The sequence below is a fragment of the Anastrepha obliqua genome, chromosome 4 (genome assembly GCF_027943255.1).
Source record: "Anastrepha obliqua isolate idAnaObli1 chromosome 4, idAnaObli1_1.0, whole genome shotgun sequence".
Classification (NCBI taxonomy): domain Eukaryota; kingdom Metazoa; phylum Arthropoda; class Insecta; order Diptera; family Tephritidae; genus Anastrepha; species Anastrepha obliqua.
Genome location: NC_072895.1, coordinates 109,166,606 through 109,188,271, shown reverse-complemented (window position 1 = coordinate 109,188,271; position 21,666 = coordinate 109,166,606). Strand labels below are relative to the sequence as shown.

The 21,666-nt window shown below is 35.9% G+C and overlaps 1 protein-coding gene across 3 annotated transcripts in view; it reads right to left on the bottom strand.

Moving 5' to 3' along the window:
• Nucleotides 1-21,457, bottom strand: part of LOC129243956 (protein kinase C, brain isozyme) — a 103,827-nt gene extending 82,370 nt beyond the window's left edge. For all 3 annotated transcript variants that reach the window (XM_054881448.1, XM_054881450.1, XM_054881449.1), the window contains exons 1-2: nt 21,436-21,457; nt 400-431 (exon numbers count right to left, since the gene is read on the bottom strand). In XM_054881448.1, the coding sequence (XP_054737423.1) occupies nt 400-431; nt 21,436-21,437 (34 nt within the window). In that variant the 5' untranslated portion in view covers nt 21,438-21,457. The remainder of the gene's footprint in view (nt 1-399; nt 432-21,435) is intronic.
• Nucleotides 21,458-21,666: the final 209 nt, after the last annotated feature.

Here is a 21,666-nt window from a genome sequence, read left to right as displayed (position 1 = left end):
AAGTTGAAAACGCTGCAGTGCCTGCTGTCCTTCGTCAATATTAAACTGTGGACAAAAGTTTTGCCGCAGGCGTTTCTAAAGTAAAGTCAGTTTGCTGTGACATGTCCTAAACTGTTGCGAGCAACTACTACATACAAATTTACACTATATATATATATCAGTCTAAGTAAGTTTGTGTGTAAATGCGTTTCGGATAGATCTCAATTCATAAGTCCATTATGGGCTATACTGTGCGTGTATTGCATTAGACTGTCAGCGATAGTTGGGTAAAAGTTTAAGTGATAGCTGCACATGCCTCTGCAAGGAAACTATTTCAATTGTGTGACTTTTTCGTTTGTTCGTAATCGCTTGTGTCTGTCATTCAAGTAGAACATTTTGCAATAAAGGTTTTGAACTCACCTTGACATTGAAATCCTTGTTTGCCAAAGCCCCTGAAAGTTTAAGAGCGAACGAGAAAGAGAGAAAGGCACAGAGAGATAGAAAAGAAATTATTAGTGAATTTATATTTTTATTCACAATTTAAATTTTGATTTTAATAACTATGACGTAAATATGCAAAAAAAAAGATTTTTATTTCAGTTTTTGAAAAATATTTGGAATATAAAGTTGGCAACGCAATTGTTGGTAATTTGTCGCAGTACGATATAACTTGAAATAAAATACTTATGCAATGAAGGCATTTTAGTTTTATATATAAAAATTGATAATACATAGTATGTAAAAAAGAAATCGATTATTTTTTCGGGAGATGGCTGTAGTAATGCCATCTAAAAACATGGAAATGCTAAGGCTGCAGCTCCCACTCATCCAGATACTCACCCAGAGATGATATCACTAAGGTGATCAAATTCGAAATTAAGTTCAGAATTGAATTGAACAATAAGTTAAGCTGAAGTAGATCTGCATTTGAAAAGAAACTCAAGCATCGTCGGCGATGTATGCCATTTGTCTATGTGCAGAGATAAACTTAGACAGAAATGTCCGAAATGAGCGAACTGCCATTCTGAGTGAAAGTCAGTCAAATGGTATTCATTCTCACTGGTACTTGAGTGTACCGAGAAACTTAATCTACTAAGAATGCACAATTGCAACCGGCTTATTTGAGTTCCATGACACAGGGAACTGACATAACTGGGAACGTAATAACAGACGCAATGGCAAGAGTGGCTACGGCCTCGCCTTTAATAGAACCCGAGCCCTTCCTTGTTATGGAACAACACACCATCAAGGAGAAGCTCAGAAGTGAAGAGCTAAGAGAGGTTTGCTGACACCAAACTATGGGGCTACGCTAGGCGAAATCCTTACTGGGAGGGTACAACCAAAAGAGAGTTCTCTCTTTTAGGTCCATACTTCCAGTGTAGCTCGTGAGCTTTTTAAAGTGACTTTTTATATTTCTTACGCCCAATTTTTCTCTCAAACACTCCAAGCGTCGCTTCATCGGATGTTGTCATCGTCCAAGCTTCTGCGCCATACGTTAGGACGGGCATGATGAGAGTCTTGTAGAGTCTTTGTTTCTCGAGAGAGGACTTTAGATAAACGAAGTTTTTTACAACCTCGAAATTATAACTGCCAACAGTGACGTGGGTGCCGATACGTGAGTGCGCCGACTGTTTGTTTGATGACAGGAAGTACTTCGTTTTGTCCTCGTTCACCACCAAACCCATTCGCTTTGCCTCTTTATCCAGTTTGAAGAAGGCAGAACTAACAGCGCGATTGTTAAGACCGCTGATATCGATATCATCGGCATACGCCAACAATTGTACGCTCTTATAAAATAGTGTGCCTGAGTGATTAAGTTCTGCGGCTCGTACGATGCTCCCCAACATCAGGTTAAAAAAGTCACGCGACAGCAGGTCATCCTGTCTGAAACCTCGTTTGGTGTCAAACGGCTCGGAGAGGTCCTTCCAAATTCTGACGGCGCTGCTGGTGTTCAGCAACATCATCTTGCAAAGCCGTATTAGTTTTGTGGGGTTACCAAATTCAGACATCGCGGCATACAAGTAACTTCGTGTGTGTCGATTCTCCTTTCATGGGTCTTTTCCAAAATTTGGTGTATTGTAAATATTTGGTCGATGGTAGACTTTCCAAGTCTAAAGCCACACTGATAAGGTCCAAACAGTTGGTTGACGGTGGGCTTCAGCCTTTCACACAATACGCTCGCTAGAACCTTATAGGCGGTAATTGGCACAGATTGCAGGATCCCCCTTCTTATGGATTGGGCAGAGCACACTTAAACTCCAATCGGCAGGCATGTTTTCATCCGACCATATTTTGCGTAGGAGCTGATGCATGCACTTTACCCTTTGAATAGCTCAGCCGGCAGTCCGTCGGCGCCTGCGGCTTTGTTGTTCTTTAGCCGCGTTATCGCTATTCTCACCTCGTCATGGTCGGGTAGCGGAACGACAATCCCGTCGTCAATGATTGGGGCATCGGGATCTTCACATTCTCTGTGACATGCGCAGCTGTCACTGTTTAACAGATTCGTTCCCTCCATAATTTAAGATTGCTCTGTACGTCAGTCACCAGTTCGCCGTCTTCTGTAAGCCGCCGAACTTTCTGGTACAATTTTCGGGCGTTGTTCCTGTTGGCCAGCATCTCAAGCTCTTCGCATTTCGGCCCCTCGTTTCTCCTTTCGGACAATACGCCTCTCTTCCTTTTTTAGCTCTCTGTAGCGATCCCACATTGCTCGCGTTGCGCCCGATCGCAGCGTGGCTCCTTTCTTTCAGCGGCAGCATGACATTCCTCGTCGTATGAACTGTTTTTTCGGGCTCGCCGGTATCCGATTTCTTCTTCGGCGGCGGTACGTAGGGAACGAGAAATGTTGCTCCATTACTCGTGCATGCCGGTTTGTTGGGCAGTGGTCTCTGAGAGCAGGAGTGAGAGTCGAGTGGCGAATCTTCTGGGTGTCTGTTATGATTGCAGCATTTCGAGGTTGAACATTTTTTGCGTAGGTAGATGTACGTTTTTTTGCTGCACAGAGGCGTGTGCGCAGTTTGGCTGCAACAAGGTAATGATCCGAGTCGATGTTGGGTCCTCGAATCGACGTACATCTAATACACTAGAAGCGTGTCTTCCATCTATCACAACATGATCGATCTGGCTTCACGTTTTTCGATCAGGAGACAGCCAGGTAAGTTGGTGTATCTTTTTATGCTGGAATCTTGGCGACGAAGTCTCTCTCCCACAACAAATCCGACACCGAATTTGCGCTCCTTTACATGGCAGCTTTAGTAGACGTCGCAAGGTCCTATGGTTTTCTTACCTTGCCCCGTCCATCGCATCTCTTGGAGGGCAGTGATGTCAGCCTTTACTCTCACGAGGACATCAACAAGCCGGGCAGAGGCACCTTCCCCATTAAGGGACCGGACATTCCAGGTGCATGCCCTCAAATTATATTCCTTATTTCTTTGCAGGGGTCGTCATCAGTAAAGGCAGTTCTCATCCGATGCTTTGCAGTTCTTTTCATTGGGAGGGATTTTTAAGTGGCGGGTCCCAAACCCAGCGCACAACCAACTATCCTGGAATGCTTCGCCTTCTCACGTTAGCTCACTCCCGAACGGGTGTTCCGAAGCTACCCAGAGGATACGTGGGCTAATCTCGGACGTTGTGACCTGCTTGAACCATATGTAGAAGAATCGTCCTCGCCACTCCCAAGTGAATGGCGATCAGTAACTTTCCCCACTTGCGTGGACTTCTACACATGGAACCATCCTCCTCCTGAAGTTTAGTTGGTCTGCAAAAAAAGCGAAACAAGGTTATTTTTCTACAGAACACCAGGCTTTTCTCGCATACCTCATTATCCACATCGCTCGCTCTTAGACCCGGCAGGCGTGGCGTTCTCCTTAAGGCCGTCGCCTCATTTGAAAAACAAAAATTTTCGAGGCAAAACAAAGCATGAATTGAGCTTTGAATCAAAATCTTTTAACGCGAAATCATGTTTTGCGTGTTGGCGCCACAGATATAGCCGGTTCTATGAAATTCGATGAAATAAAATTTAAATGGCGTATAATTGATGTCGGTATCGTGTGAACTACGACCATTTGGAAACAGAATGTTTTAGTATTTTTTTTAACCTTTAACCTTTTTAAAAAAAAGGATAAAAAAACGAGGTTTCATCTTTGAACGTCCGCCATTTTGTCAAAGTTTTTTTTAACATCGTAGTTCACAGGATAACGACATTCATACCGAATAAGAATCTTGTTGTTTTTTGATTTCAGACACCTTTGAATGCCAGAATCCGTGTCGCCAGCTACATACCATTTTTTAAAAGACAATTTTTTGAAGACAGAAAATTTTTTAAACAAACCTCGTATGACCACAAAATGTTTTTTATTTATAATGTTTATTAATAGATCAAGAAAAAAGAAGTAAGAAATACTCAAAACAAAAATAAAAATATATTTGCGTTTTCGTTTTACACGCTTTTAAAGAAACACCCAAAAAACACCATTTCAAATTAGTCGAGGACCTTAAATGATATTAACGTGGGCATCAGGTAGATACAACTTATCATATATTGCATCAAAACCATAGCCGACGTTGAGTTTAATACTCGAACCGTCTTCCGACGAAATATGTACTTGACGGTGCTAGGCTTTCGATGCTGCTTTCTCGTAAAAAAAGAAAAACCTGGGCCGCTCTGAAAATCTATTTCTAAAACCATTCTTATGTACTCCGTGCTCATATCTGAACTCGACTTGTGTGACATATCACATGATTTAGAGCTCAAGTAGTGCAAATAAAGCTAAAATATTAAGCGGACCATAAAAAAAGCGGGAGTCATTGAGCCTTCCCGACTCTGGTTGGAGTAATCTGGACTCTGACATTAGATAACCACCTATTCTCAAGAAAATCAGTATCATATTTGAAAAGTTTCGCAAGATCTGAAAGGCCGATCTCGTCAATCAATTCTGTAATACTCAATGCAGAATGACAGTTGATAATTTGCAGAGTCACAAGCAAAGCAAACTCAGGCCACCAACGCTTGTCGTACCTTAAAATTATCAACTGCATAAAATATTGCATTAATTTTACTGCCGATATATAGTAAGAGAGAATTGCGTAAGTAAAATTACATTTCTCAACCGCAAAGAACTACATCCACACTTAGTAGAAAATTCACAAAGCAAACAACGATAAGTGCCTCTCTGAAAGCCAAATAATAAGCATAATAATGACAGGATCAAGAAGGTGGCAAGGACGCAGCCAAGCAAGACTAAATGTGACCATTTATCTGACTCGCCTCATAATAAGAGAGCTACTAGGTGCTAGATGGCTAATAAATATAAATATTCTCAACTGAATGACCAAAAACTTTGTAGCCGTCACAGCGATGTTAAGCCAGCCATGCAGCAAAAGCGAATTCAAGGTCATAAGGCGAAATGATGGTTACCTAAAAGAATATTAAGCAAGAAAATTGCAAAGTGAAATATGCCAGAAAACTTGTTTCATGGCAACACTTTAAAGCCAAGTAATAGTTGCGTAAAGCTACACTTTAACGGTCATTGGCACTAAAAATTTAGTGCGTTAATTAACTTTGTGACTAGCCCAGCATATAAATGCGTTTTGCGGCAACAAAGTTTGTGCGCCTAATGCTTGTGCTTGATGTTCAATGAGGCGAAGCGGAAAAGAGAGGCAAATTGTCAGTGGAGACAAATTGTTGGTAGTTAGTTTGTTCGTCTTCGTGGTGGTGAGGTTGTGAACTTGGAGTAGGCAGGTCAAGTTCACGCGCCAAATTGGCGCCAAATCGGCAATGACCTTGATTCATGAACTCGCTGACGCGGAGTTGACTGCTAAAAATGTGCATAAAGTTTATTGGAACGCAAAATAAATATGTTTTTACTATGCAAATTTTTCGCATGCGCGTGAGTCAAGCGTTAGCGTTGAGCGATGAAATGTTAGCTGCTACTGAAATGGTAATTTATTTAATAATATTTCATAAAACTTTGTGCTACTTTGAATTTAGTTGGTATCATCCAATGCTGGAAATCGAGGTGGTATTGAAGATGGTAGTGGTAAATTGATGTGAGTGGTTCTAATCGAAATATTACATATAATTCCTTAAGATTAATGTGCGCGTACATTCTGTTATTACGGATTGGCTGTTTGTGCACTGCGACCTGAAGAGATCTATTGTGCAGATGAACAGATTTTATGAGACAATCTTGTTCAAAGTAAGATGGCTTCCCAAGACTTCTAACCTAACTCATTTCACTTATGCTTATACTTATACTTATACTTATACTTATACTTATACTTATACTTATACTTATACTTATACTTATACTTATACTTATACTTATACTTATACTTATACTTATACTTATACTTATACTTATACTTATACTTATACTTATACTTATACTTATACTTATACTTATACTTATACTTATACTTATACTTATACTTATACTTATACTTATACTTATACTTATACTTATACTTATACTTATACTTATACTTATACTTATACTTATACTTATACTTATACTTATACTTATACTTATACTTATACTTATACTTATACTTATACTTATACTTATACTTATACTTATACTTATACTTATACTTATACTTATACTTATACTTATACTTATACTTATACTTATACTTATACTTATACTTATACTTATACTTATACTTATACTTATACTTATACTTATACTTATACTTATACTTATACTTATACTTATACTTATACTTATACTTATACTTATACTTATACTTATACTTATACTTATACTTATACTTATACTTATACTTATACTTATACTTATACTTATACTTATACTTATACTTATACTTATACTTATACTTATACTTATACTTATACTTATACTTATACTTATACTTATACTTATACTTATACTTATACTTATACTTATACTTATACTTTCGGACAGAGAGCCGCTACACAAATTTTTAAAAATTTTAATATATAGAAATTTTTCACCTTAGTCCTCTAAGTGTGTCATGTTTAGAGTATCAGCGCATGTCTTAAGCAAAAAGCAGAAAAATCGATCTTTGAGCCCCTTAAGGGGCTCGCTTTATGTCTCAACCATTTCGATAAAATGTATATTTAGCTCAACAATACAATTTAATTTTAATTCAATTTTGTACTGTTTTTAAATTATTTTGTAATTTTTTTAGCTTAATTTGTGAGAATTTTATTTTTAATTTGCATTTCATTACTTCATTTCATTAATTCGTTTCTTATTTCATTTTATCCTATTTTTTGGCTATTTTTCTATTTTATATTTTATGTTTTATTTTCTTAAATTCTTATTTCCTTATTATTTTATTTTATTTCTATTTTTATATATTTTTTTTTCTACTTTTTTAATTTTTTTCTCTTTAACTAATTTCTGTGCGCTTTAGTAGTGTAGTGGCCTATGTCTGTGTATTAAGTTTTTTGCATCTCTTCCAAGTATGGCACTTAAAATCTTATCATTTGGCTTTTTATCACCACCAACAAAAGCGAGCGACACCTGCATTGTGTGCGCCCTCATTTCATTTCCGTTCTTTCTACATTAAATGCTGTCCGCCACGTGTACCTGAGTTACTTACGGATGCAGCAACAATGTCAGGCCCGTGAACATGGCACGCTCATTCATACGTGTAGAAGTACAAGTGCTGACATTTTCTCTCTTTAATTGCACCCTACAGTGTTTATGTTTATGATGTGTACACTCACATGCACATTGTTTTATTTTCTCATACGTATTGAGCTCACAGAAGCACCTTTTTGGTTTTACAAAAATTGTGTGTTTTTGTTGTTTTCCTGGCCGATGGCTCAGTTCTTAAATGAGCGCACCACTATAGGTAATCATGTAGGGCGTACACCGTGAAATAACAAGTTATATGTATATAGAAACTTGTGTAATGTCTACCATCGCTGAAGTGGCTGGGTATGCTTGTGCAGGATAAACTAGTAGTATTTTCAGAGTTTTATCCCCACTGTGAATATAAAATATCAAAAAGTTTTTCTTAACAGCCTAAACGTTTCTTAAAAAACAAACACCCAGCTGAAGTCTAAATACGCGGATGTAGATTAGCCAATGATTTTGAAAAATGATAGTTGTCTTCTTTAAATATTTGTGCTCTGAAATGTGATGTAATATTTTTCGTTAAGGCACTTTTTATTGCTAAAAACAAATAAAAAGAAAATATAAAAATTTGAAGAAACTTAAAAAATGTTGCCGTATTTCAGAGCACTCATCGGCGACACTTGACCGGAAAAAAACTGTAAGAAAAATTAAATTATTTCACATCTCGGCTTCAAGGAATATAATTTTTAGCCAATTCAAATTCGGTGGCTGATACTGACTTAAAGCCAGTGACTGGATTTGTCAGGGCCGCTGGATGATTTAAGGAAAATACCTGTCGAAATGTTTTTAAAATCGCATTTAAGGTCCGATTAAGCTCATATTCAGAATGGTTATTGGGTATATGAGAAGAATCAAAATACCCGCTAGGTGGCGCTGTGACGCAAATAATTTTAAAAATCGTAGTAAAAGATGGATTTAAATCACTATAAAGAGATACAGGTACTAGTTGCATGAGAAGTAAAAATATACTCGCTAGATGGCGCTGAGGCCCAAATAGTAGATTTAGCTCATACTCCATTTATTGCCAAATACATTTGGAAATAATAAAAAATCATAGAAATTGGCGGAAAGTAATTGGATTGAGTACCATATGGGCTGAAAAGTTCCGGACCTAACACAGAGATGTCACTAATTTTACTAGTTTTACTTTTTCAGTTAGTACTGAACTTAAAAAGACCGCTGTTAAAATTTCATGATATTCTTCTCAATAGTTCGTGAGTTATTGTGCTAAGAGTGACGCTACTTTTGTTATTTTGAAAACAATGGATCAAAAATAGTTTCGTGTTTTAATTTTACGTTGCTTCTTGATGAGAAAAAATACCGTTTAAGTGAAGCAATGGCTTAAAAAGTATTATACGAACTCCGCTGCATCAGAAACAGTACTAAAATGATGGTTTGCTGACTTCAAACGTGGTCGTAGAAACATCGATGATGAATAACGCAGTGGACGTCAAAATGAGGCGGTGCGCAAAAAAAAAAAAATCAAAATAACCCACAAAATCGTTTTGAGTGATCAAAAAGTGAAGTTGCGTGAGTTAGCTGACGTCGCAAATAGAACAAAAAGAACATCAACATGCTTTATATTGTATGAGCATTTGACTATGGGAAAGTTCTGTTCAAAGTGGGTGGCGCATTTGTTCACTGTTGACCAAAAACAAGTCAGTCAGAAGTCAATCAAAATAATGGCAAAACTATATGAATTGTACTTCAAATTGGTCCCTTAATCCACCGTATTCGCCAGTTTAGGCTCCCAGCGGCTACCAGAGATTTTCGCAGTCCTAACAAAAGCTCGAATGAAGAGGTTGTCGCTGAGTCCTATCTTGGGGTAAAAAATAAATCGTTCTACACAAGTGGTATTGAAATGTAAGAGCGACGGTGGAATGATTGCGTTGTTACGTTGATGAATAAAGCTAATTTTGAACAAAAAAGATAAGGAGGCTGGTTTTACCCTGCCATAAGGTTGGGTAATATCGAGGAACGCTGCTGTACAGTATTTTTTTTTTTTTCGAATGCATTGTGATTGTATTCAACAATTCGATGAACTTGTTGTATTGTGCTGTGTTCTCTGTGAAAACAAAACTGATGATTGGGTATTATTTTTCGTTCTTCGTTGATCGCAAACAGTCTCTTAAGAATAAGACATTCCATAAGTTTGGAAGTGATCGGTAGAAAGCTGATTGGACGTTACGATTCAACTGAATCTGGTTTTTTGCCAGGTTTGAGGACTATTTTAATTTGAGCCACTTTCCATTGAGCAGGAACATTTCCAGTTAATATATAATAATTGCATTAAATAAATACGTTAACAGAGTAACTCCTATTTGTGGGACCTCTTTGAGTACTTTGGCTGTAATAAGATCGTAACCGGGAGATTTATTTGTGTTTAGATTTTTAGTGCAGATTTCATTTCAAATTTAGAGCATTTATGTATGGGTGGGTGCATTCGATAGGTTTGTGTTAGTAAAGAATTTACGTCTTCTAACGTAACGGATGAAGAGGCCATTGTGTGTGGGGTAAATAATCTTTTTAAGCGCTGGCCAAATGTCGCTGCTCTTTCGGAGTCGCTTTTAGCACATTCATTATTTTCCATTCGAAGGGCAGGTAGCTGGGGTATAGGTCTTTTTATATTTCTAGCAGCCTTCCAGAGTGAATACTCGGAATCTGCTGTAGCGTTAAGACTACTGAGACAACAATTAAGTTGTGTGCTTCGTTCATCAACAAAAACTTCTTTGAGATGCCTTGTGAGTGTATATAAGTTTTTTTTATCTGCCGGATGTCTAGTTTACTGCCACTGTTTTCGTGCAATCCGTTTTTCTCGTAGTTACTTTTAATACTGAGGGAAATTTGTAGTGCCTTTTTTGGCAACGAGAAAGGCGGGTCGAATTCCGCGCTGCAGTTTAAATGTTCAACAGCTTCAGCAATATCATTTCCATTTTTAGTGGGAGTTTTAAATTTATCGTTGAAGATACTAAATATCGAAAGTGATTCCAGTCAGTTTTGCTATTATGGAGGTAACATTGAAAAAAATAACGATCAAATTCTAATCTACGAAATCAACAAATGGCTGCTTCTAATGGACGATAAGCCACTTTGCGGTCGCCATAATATTTATTAATGTGGAGATAATATTTTTCCAATGCACTTATTTTTGATGCTCATTCTTTTTACGCTAAGTCTAACACAGCACTGAATCGCATTAGATATTTACACATCTCAACTAAATAATAAAAAATAAAAGAATAGAATAAATAGAAAACAAAAATAACAGAAAAAAATAAAAAAATACAAAAGTATACCATTGACCTATTTACTCACCACCGACTCGTTTTTCCATTCACCCATAATCTCTCACTATACCTCCACAATGTATATAACTCATATAAAATATAAATTTTGCTCTCTTTTGTGCGCATTTAATTTATTAATCTCCTCTGTTACCACTTAAGCATGCCCACAAGTAGTCAAGCAAGAGCCATCAAGGGTCGTAAAAATGTCTTGAGACTGTGAACTGCAAAAGCAACGAAGCAAAAGTAGGCAATCGAAAGAAGAGAAAGCCATAACAAGCAGACATTTGCCACACATTCTTGGCCACACACGTGCCCAACATGCATACTTGGGTATTTACTTGCACTCAGGCAACTTCAAGAGAAGTTGGAGTTTGTCCGTTAGCCAGTTAGTTGTTCCAAACGCCAACGCAGCTCCTCTACCTACTACTCCAACTCCTACTACTACCACTACCACTCCGCCGTCTACCAATTCAATTCAATCCGTTTAAGCAGTTACGGGTTACCAACTTTAATAATGCTCGTAAAGGTTGCATACTTTGTGGCGTATAAGCACATATATTCACACACACATACGCATGCACATATAACAGCTATAAAAATCATTTTTAGTTTGATCCACATATTTTTTTTATGCTTACATGCGAATGTGTGTGCGGGTGCCTCCGCTTGTTTGCTGGCATTTGTGAGTGGTCGCCGCGGATTTGCCGCTTGCCGGTGGCTATTCGCCTGTAAATGTGCTTTTATTTTTATCGATACCTACACTCATTCGTTGGTGCGCCGATGTAGCTGGATGGCTGGTGCGGGGGCTGAACGGTAATGCGATAATAGCATTATGAAATGAAAGGTATAATGCATTGTAATGCCTGGAAGTATGCAACGTTGTGCAATTTTTTTTTAGTCTAAAGCGAATATTTCCGATGGAGCGTTTGTTGTCTGTTGTAGTTTTCCGCTGCGCTTGGAGACTGTGGAAATCAGTTTTTTGCAAAGAAAAATGTTTGCACTAAGCGTCATTTTTTATTTTTGTAATTAATTTGAATAGAAGTATGCGTTGGATCGCCGTGGCCGAATGGGTTGGTGCGTGACTACCATTTGGAATTCAAAGAGAGAACGTCGGTTCGAATCTCGGTGAAAGATGAAAAAATTAAGAAAAAAATGCAGCACAGCACTGATGAATGAGGACCTAAGGCTCTCGCCTCATTTTAAATTTTGTATTTTGGGTGTTTCTTTAAAAGTGTCTTAAAGGTGCACGAAAAAAGTTTTTTATTTTGGTTTTACACATTTTATTTTTTCATCTCTTGTTAAAAATAAAATTTTGTTTTTGGCCATACAAGGTTCGTTCAAAAGGTTGTTAGCCTTAAAAATGGTCTTATAAAAAATGGTATGCCGCTGGCGTCACGGATTCCGGCACTCACAGGTGTCTGAAATCAAAAATACAAAATAGTTCTTGTTCAGGTTGTTGTTGAGTGAACTTCGATCTTAAAAGCAAAGGAGAAATGGACAACGAATTGGGACTCAGCAACTCAGGAAATGTATACATGGAGTAATTTTTGAAATTTTTACGCTGAATATTCTTGATTTCTCCTTGAAAAAATTTAGTTTTTAAGTTTTTGGGTAGTTAGGGAATGATTTTACTTCTTAATGGAGCCTGGAAATTTGCGTACTTGCCGGAATGTATTACCGTTGAATAAATAACATTTTTTATTCATAAAGTTTTTCTGAATTTAGCACAAATATACTTCTATTCAAGTAATGTTTTGATATTATAAAAAAAATGAAAAAAATTGAGCGTAGACAATCTCTTCAAAAATCATTTACGAGCATTTTAAAAGAAACATTATTAAAACCGGTCAATAATTGCCTTATTGAGGATTTATGAATGAAATTAGTCGAAAGATCTCCATTATGTTTTGTATTATAGAATATTAGAATTTTACTCCAAAACATCAAAATTTGCCGAAAAATCTGCATTGTGTGATGTAGAATATTAGAATTCTATTCCAAAACTTGACAGTTCTTTGCAGTGCATTGAAATTTTCCTAATTTCGAACTTTTTGGAATTTTGTCTTTTATCGCACACTGCTTTCGGCTGAGAAACCACGTATTGAAATATTTCGAGAAAAGTTTTTGTCAAACATTTTAACCCTCCATCCACCATATAAATTTAATATTTTTCAATTAATATTTGAATAAATACAAAAATTATATAAATAAAAAGAAATAGAGGTTAGGTTAGGTTGACCTGGCTGGTTGAAAGCCATCACATAGACCTGTAGGTCCTTAGTGGTACCAGATGGAGCTTGACTCTTACTAGTAGGTTTCTTGTAAGTAAGCTCTGGAGCTCTAACCCCGAGAGACATTCTGACTTCTCATATTGTATTGTAGAGTTCCTAAACATTTCATTCGGGTTCTAGCTAATCCAGGGCTGGAACATAGAAGGTGTTCAAGAGTTTCCCTCTCTTCTAGTTCATTACAAAATCTGCTGCAATCATTGTTTGTAATTCCCAAAAAAAAAATATATATATTTATATAATTTTGAAATAAGCGTTAAAATGAGCCACACGTATCAGAAATATTGGTTTGAAATTTTCCACAAAAATATGCGCCATTCAATTTTATTTTATACTCTTTAAGACAATAACAATCACAAATGTAGTTTCGTATAATTTTTTGCAAATAATTCAGATCAACTTGCGCTCAAATTAGGAAAACTTCTTTACACTGTAAAATGAATATGAATATTCAGGTAAAAATCGGTAGGTGGCTCAATAGCCTGCAGCTCTTCCTCTTTCATAGTTATGATAGGGCATTCTTGTCTTTTTTTCGTCCCATTATGACGTACAGCTTTATTGTCTAGCTTCCCTTCTCCGTATGCGGCATTTTGCAAGCCAAGACCAGCATTAAATAAATTGCAAAGTAGGGAAGGGCTATTAATAATTTCGTAGATTTATATTTGCGCAGCATGTGACTCATAGTTATGACAGTTCTTATTAAAAATAAAAAATAAATTCCCAAATGTTTCCAATTTTTGCTGCTCAATAAAACACGTTCAAAATAAAAAAAAGGAAGAACATCGTTTAGCTTCAAATTTATGCACAATTTGTGCCATTCATTTCAAACACGTTCTTTTTAAATATTTCACAAGTAAATTACTGAGAAAACAGTTAAAATAATGCCAGAAGTTGCCAATACAGGCAGAGAAAGCAAAGAAATTCCGCAAATTTGCAAAAAAAAAAGAAAAACAAAGTGAAAAAAATTAAGGTACACTCAAATATGCCACACAATATTATTTCCCTTCGAAATTCTTGGAAATGAGAGAACATTTTATAACAGTAAAACAGAAAAAAAGCACGAAAGACATCACCGCCAAATGACAACGTGAGTAATTACCGTTAACAAGTAAATGAGCTTATTTTTTGCAGCAAATGCGCTAAACGTGACAAGCGCATCGAACACGAACATACACCTACAAGATACACCCACACACCTATTCACTCGCACACATGTGTGAACAGTACATATTAGCATAATCACTGAAAAGTACTCTACGTAAAGCAGCAGCGTCAAGCCGCAAGAGGTGTTAAAGAAGTTAGACGGATTTCACTGAGCACCGACAGGGGTAGCTGTGTCTGGAGTACAGGTGTAAATGTGGCTGAGGAGAAATTCTGAGAATTCATTGTAGCACGTATGAGTTGGACAAAATGCGGATTTTTAGTGAGAAGTAAAATGTATGAAGTTTTGAAAGGAAAATCTACAGCTGGAAGTAAAATTTAGGTACATTTGCGCCAAAGTTATTTAAGAAATATTTTTTTACTTTACTTTTGAGGTAAACTAGTTACAAGTTTGCTTTTATTTAATTTATTTTTTACGTTTTTTTTTATTTTGTGTACTCAAGACTGGTTTAAGGATAAATTAAAAATATTATTATTGCTTTATTCATTTGCGTGTATTTTTGTATTTCGATTTCACTGAGAAGTCAACTTCAAAAACTTTGGACTGTGCGTGATCGACTGGTTACAAAAACGAGGTATTTTGTAGCTATTCTAGCAGTTCAAATCATATTTATTTAATTTAATTTTACTTTTAAATTATTGTTTAAACATATTTTAAAATTAAGGCTGTCTTAAAGATATTTCTGTAAATTACATAGTTTATATAAAATTTAAACCACCCTAGGTTTCGAAAAATTCCTAAAACTTTAAATATTAAAAAAGAAAACGCTTCCTCACTCTTTCTTTTTTAGACGCTCTCTGAGTATTACAAACACGAGCGCTTCAAAGTAAACATTTTTTTCATCGACCATCTCTTCGCTTTACTTAAGGTCTTCGCCTCATTTGTGATGGTGTTTTTTGGGTGTTTCTTTAAATGCATATGCAACAGAAACGAAAGAAGAATTTAATTTTTATTTTCAGTATTTTATTTTCTGATCTATTCTTAAAAAATAAAAATAGTTTGATGGCTATCCGAGTTCGTTCAAAAAGTTGGCAGCCTTCACATGGACAATGGATACAATTTTTTTTAATATTTTGTTTGAACTTTTAAAGTCAAAAAAGGCCTAAAAGGGAATTTCCGCCATTTTGTCAATGTTTTTAAGGGGTTAAGGGTGGTCAGAGTTTTCAAAAAATAGGATTTTTTGTTTACATTTTCTTAAAGTATAATATTTGTAAAGGCGCAGCGTATGCGGTGGCTAGGTCACGTGCTCCGTATGCCTGCTGAATCCGCTGTAAGGAAAGCCATGACTGGAAAGATAATTGGTGCGAAGACGAAGGGAAGACCGAGAAACCGATGGATAGACGCAGTAGGAAGCGATCTCACAGCAATTCGCAACTACAAAGGAAAAGCAAGCGATAGAACACTTTTGAGGAGTTTTGTGAAGGAAGCTTTGACGCACCCCGCGTTGTAATGCTGTGAATGATGATGTTTATAATATCTTAAAAGTGTTGTGTGAAAATTTGAAGTGAATCCGACAAATAGTTTTCGAGTTATTCAACAATTAACAAAGGGCGCTTGGGCTCTACATAAATCGATAGCAAAACTTTAAATGCATTTTCCTCAAAACTATGTTTTTTGACCTGGTGATAACTGTAGCCTAAAAACCGTTTGGTGGATTTCAATAAAATCGAAGGATTTTTTTTCAAAAAATTTCGTTTTTTTTAAACAATCGAAAATGTGAAAAATATTTCCTGAGACCGCCATATTGTTAATTAAAAAGAAAATTAAAAAAAGCCTCGATCAGGCACACGATTATCTTTTAATAAAACTAATTTCTCTCGTCCGATTGATTTTAGATGAATCTCCAAGGACTTGTGATGATTACCGCAAGGGACTTCTGGAGAAACGGGCTCCTCACAAACAGCGATAAATTTTACAATTATTAACTTTTTTGTTAAAATTTTGCTAAAGTCAAGTGAAAACATAATGTATTAATGCCATGTTTTTATTTTTGTAAAATAAAGCAATTGACTAGCAAAAAAAATTATTGAACATCATCATTTTTTTAAGCATCTGACTACCCGTAACCCCATAAAGATCATAGTTCACACGATAAAGAAATTCATACTGGATAAGAACCTTTTTGTGTTTTTGATTTCAGACACCGGTGAGTCTCGGAGTCCGTGTCGCTAGCGACACACCTTTTTTCGGAAGATAATTTTTTGAAGGCTGACAACTTTTTGAACGAACCTTGTATGATCAAACACAAAATTTCATTTTTTATCAATGGATCAAGAAGCAAAATATTGAAAACAGAAATAAACATTTTTCTTTGTTTCCGTTTTACACGCTTTTAGAGAAACTCCCAAAAAACACCATTTGAAATGAGGAGAGAGTCTTAAATCTACGGAAAAAAACTAAAAAATTGTCGCAAAAGGTAGAGGGAGGGAGTAAATTTTAATCTTATTCAAGCAATATTGCCATTGCTACTGAAAATTTATTGCATAGGAGGGAGACAAAATAAAGCTCATTGAAGGAAACTGTTTCATTGTAACTGTCATTGAACTCCATTATTTAAAAGTTGCGAACTATAGCGAAAAAGAATCATTTTCAACTCTGTGTTAACTTTGCATAACTTAGTCTATTATAGCAGAGGTATATTGAACATTTCACGAAGAAATTATTTCGAAAAATTCCACATTTCTTTGATCTTATCAGGCGTTTGACCTGAGTGCACCGCATTTTTTATGGTGTGACTATTTGGAACAGACGGTTAAGAAGATTATAAGAAACGGAGTTTGAATAGCAAAATTTATTGGCCATTCTGTGGTACTGAGTATGAAACTGTAATATTCACTTTACCTAATCTAAGGCTTGACTGAATCTAAGAGGGTTTTGCGATCTTATCCAAAGTCGAAGCTTAATTTAGGTTTGCTGGCCTTACTCCCTTTCCACAAGCTCAAAATGCAGAACTGGTCTTTTTAAGGCGCTTTATATATTTTTACCACAGTATTATTAGTGTATACGCAAGCGCTTTAGCATAATTATTTTTAAGTACACGCAAACTTTCTTCCTTCTGCTCTGACTTAGTTCCGCCTGAGTATCTGCCTAACTTCCACATTTCCCTTCTTTGCTTTCATTGCTGTGCTTCCACAGTCTTATCCTTTACTTACTTATCTGCCACTAATTTTGTATGTTTGCACATAACTCAGTGACTTTGCATTTACTTAAGCAAACAATGGAAGCACAACTGCCGTTGTTTTAAGACCTCAATTAACTTTTGCTTGCCTGTGTATTAAATTATTGAGTCGTGGTTGAATGGCTTTTGGTAGGCAGCCACTTGTATGTCTCATATAAAGCTAGCTGTGTTGCCATGCTTTTACTAATATTTGTATATGTTGTTGAAAATAAAGGAATGCCAGCAAACTGACAACAATTTGTCATTCAATGCATGGGAGAGTGTGAAATATAAAGGTTGGTAAGTATAAAGAAATGAATTAATGCCTTCGCTGAAAGGAAGATTATTTTTATGAGAAACTTTTTCGATGTCAGAAATGTATTTGAAAATTGGTCTTCGCTTATTGAGAATTAGGGAAAAATCTATTACAAAAATCTGTTTATCATTTTGTTCCGTCATACTTGATGAGTTGGTGTGGAACTCTTCACCAAAGATATGAAAGTGGGCATAGAAATCAGTGATCTAAAATATGCTCAGGGTAGGGGGTGCGTTTCTAACAATTTATAAAAAATGAAACATACAAATTCTATGGTACTTAGATTTCTCTGATCTTATTTCGTATTGTGTTTTAATTCTTTTGACGTTGCTGGATTTTTCGAAAAAATTAAAAAAATATTTTACCGAGCTGTAGAATGCGTCGGACTGGCCAATAATTTTATAAAATTTTTATTAAATTTTTATTTATTTAAATTTATTAAATTATTATTTTTTGTTATTATAGTTGGTCTCAATCGACAGAAATTCAGTTTTCACTGCTGTGATCTCACTGTTTTGCAGCATAAAGCTGATCTTTTCTAAAGGGTGGAAGCCAATTGAAACCTATTTGTTTATGAATATATAATTTTGAGATGAAGAGTAGAAGTAAAATGAAAAAAAAAAAATTATATTATATATTAGGCATTGGGATGCGGATTCGACCAAAATCACTTAAAGTATTTTCCGAAATTCTGAAGTATTTTGGAAAATTTACGTGAAATTTTACTAAAGGGTGGGAGCGATCTTTTTGACTGAGATTATCCTTCGCTGTTGGGAGGGAGACATTAATATTTTTCCGATAGTCAAGCTGCGATCAAGGCACTGTCATCGTCGTATTGCAGCTCTCTTCTGGTGAACTCCTGTAAGGAGAAACTCAAACATCTCGATCGAGCAGGAAACATCTCCCTTATTTGGGTTTCTGGGCACAGGAATATAGAGGAAAATGAAGTTGCCGTTGAGCTTGCCAGGAAGGGGTCGACAGACCAGCTGTTGCTCTCGCCGGCACCGGTGTCCCTTTGTCCGTTGTTAAAGGGAAACTACACAATTTCTTTCTAAAAAAAGCGCAAGACAGATGGAGGTCTGTCTCATCGTGCGCTATTTCGAAAACACTATGGCCGCAATACGATAGAAACAGAACGCTTAAGGTGATGGGAATTCCCCGCCATTCAATTTCCGAACTCATTGCGGTGTTCACTGGTCACTGGGTGATTGGTACTCATGCGGAAAAGCTTGGTTTACATTATGGTATCAAAACGGCACGTAAGTGCTACTTGAAGTGTACCTGTGGCACTCTTGCCATTTTACGTACCTACCTTCGTTAAAAAACTAAAAAAATAAATAATTGGCGCGTACACTTCTATTAAGCATTTAACCGAGCTCCTCCTCCTATTTGTGGTGTGTGTCTTGATGTTGTTCCACAAATGGGGTGGCCTACAGTCTTAAGCTAACTCCGAACAGCAAATGTTTTCTATGAGGAGCTTTTTGATGGCAGGAATACATTTGGAGGTTCGCTATTGCCTGCGGAGGGCCGACCACTATTAGAAACACTTTTTTCCATCATTTGGGTGTTTAAAGTACGGAGATTCGAACCTACTTACTCCCGAATGGTAGTCACGCCTCAACCCATTCGGCTACGGTGGCCGGCACAACATGAAATATCTTTATCTAACAATGCCATAGATGGGGTTTTAAGCTCTTGTAGGCATTTCACGTTTACTCTTTTGAGCGACAGCTAAAAGTGCCCTCAGGCATAAGTTGAGGCAAACTATGTTTGCATCTTAAACAGTAGTGACACAAAAAGAGGAGCTGTGACCTTTAGATCAGAGTGATTGACTTTTATTACTACTTATGCATTCACTCTTGCGACAGATGTGACGGAGATTATTATATAATTCGAAAGCATGGAGACAAACTTTCTGAAGGATTAGATGGTTCAAAAATGAATAATGGAAGAGGATTTGGCGTTTTCCATAAGCAACTCTCATTGAGAGACGATTTCAAATTTCGAATCTGTATATTTCTGCAAATTTCTGATGTATATTCAAACCGAGCTTTAATGGTAGCTCAATCATATAGAGACTCGCGCTTTCAATACAAGGTTTCTTTCTAAACAGTCAGGCTGTGATTAAAATGCGTGGCAAAAGTCTGCGAAGAAAATGTCTAAGCCAAGACTTGGTGACTCAAGTCGCAGCAAACACGATTTTCTTGGAATTGTGTTGTCTCAAAGTAAAGAGAACTTTATAATAGCTACGTCAGGGTAAGCTTATCTTAATGTCTGCAGCGTGTTCACTTTGACCAACATTTTATGACTAGAACTGAGGCTTCCAAAAGCAGCATGCGGCTTTTTGCAATAATCTTAGGGGACCTTATGACTATCGAGTTTGGAGGGTTGGAGGTGAGTATATTACATTTTGAAGAAGCTACTGGAATGACAAAAAGCTAAAGTCCTTTCAGAACTTCCTCTGCAGAGGTCCTGCACTTTAAAGCACGCGTTTTAAATAACTGAGAGACTACTTCTTCGAGATCTAGACAGTTTAGGCACCTTATCGTTAGAAGAGCTGATTGGTCATAAAACCATACTGGAATATAATTAGGGATATCTCTCCATTGGGTGTATTCTTTTACTTCCATATAAACTTTTTCTGAATATCCTTGTCTAAATATATCCTTGCGAAAATTTTGCATTTGCATGACTTGACATGTAATTATGGATATCAAAGCATGCCTCTACTACTGCTGCTTTTTTATATTTGTATAAATTGTTAATATATTAATTTAATAATAAATACACTAACATCACTGACTAAGTTGGAGAGAAATCGCCTACACTTTAGTCTGCATAATATGTGAATTTACCTTTAATTCGATTTTCAATTACTCCATAATTTACTTAAAACTGAATTCCTTAGTTGACATTATGCGTATACAGCCTCTAGCCGGCATGCCTGACATGCTCATATGCACTGGGGCGTATACGCAACAAATCATCACTTGTCATTATGCCTATAAATTTATGCTAAAATGGGAAATTCCGGCGTGAACGCTTGATTAATTACAAATATTTATATACCTGCATGTTTAACGCAAAATTGGAGGTGTGCTTGGGTGTTGCTACTAAAAATGTTTACTGAAGCTTAGTTTGAAAATTTCAATAATTATTTGATATTACATATATAAATAGTTAAGTTTACAGTGTGCAGCAAATGTGGGTCAGCCCAGAGCTCAGGGACTTTAAACCCAAGTTAATTTAAGCCAATTTTCACAAAGTTTTTGGTGCAAAAAAAATCCGAAATATATTTTTTGAAAAAAAGCTTAAAAATTTGAAAAATAGTTTTAAAATTTATTAATTGCAAACTAAGAAGAAAAACCACAACATTAAAAAATGTTTTTATTTATCACTTATATTTTAATATCAGTTGCGCATACTTTTTCTTTTTGTTTTTATATAATTATATTTTTTATCAAAAGCAAGTAATTATAATTTATTTTAACTAAATAATAAAAATTAAAACAATTTAAACAAATAAAAAAAAAAAAAAAATAATTCTCGAAATAAGTATTGCTCATATTTATAGTATATAATATATAACATATATATATCTATAACACAAATACCTACATCCATCGATAGCCCACTTGATAACCACTGAAAATAAAAAAATTAAAAATAATTTTGTGAATACAAAATTTTGAAATTTAGTCCAAAAATTGTCCAAACTACAAACCATAGCTCTACCACCAAAAATTAGAGATGAGCGCTGAATACTACGTGGTATCTACTAGATGAAATTACAGAATTTTTTGAAAAGTTACTAAATGTGGACAAACTTTGGAGATGCAATGTGGCAAT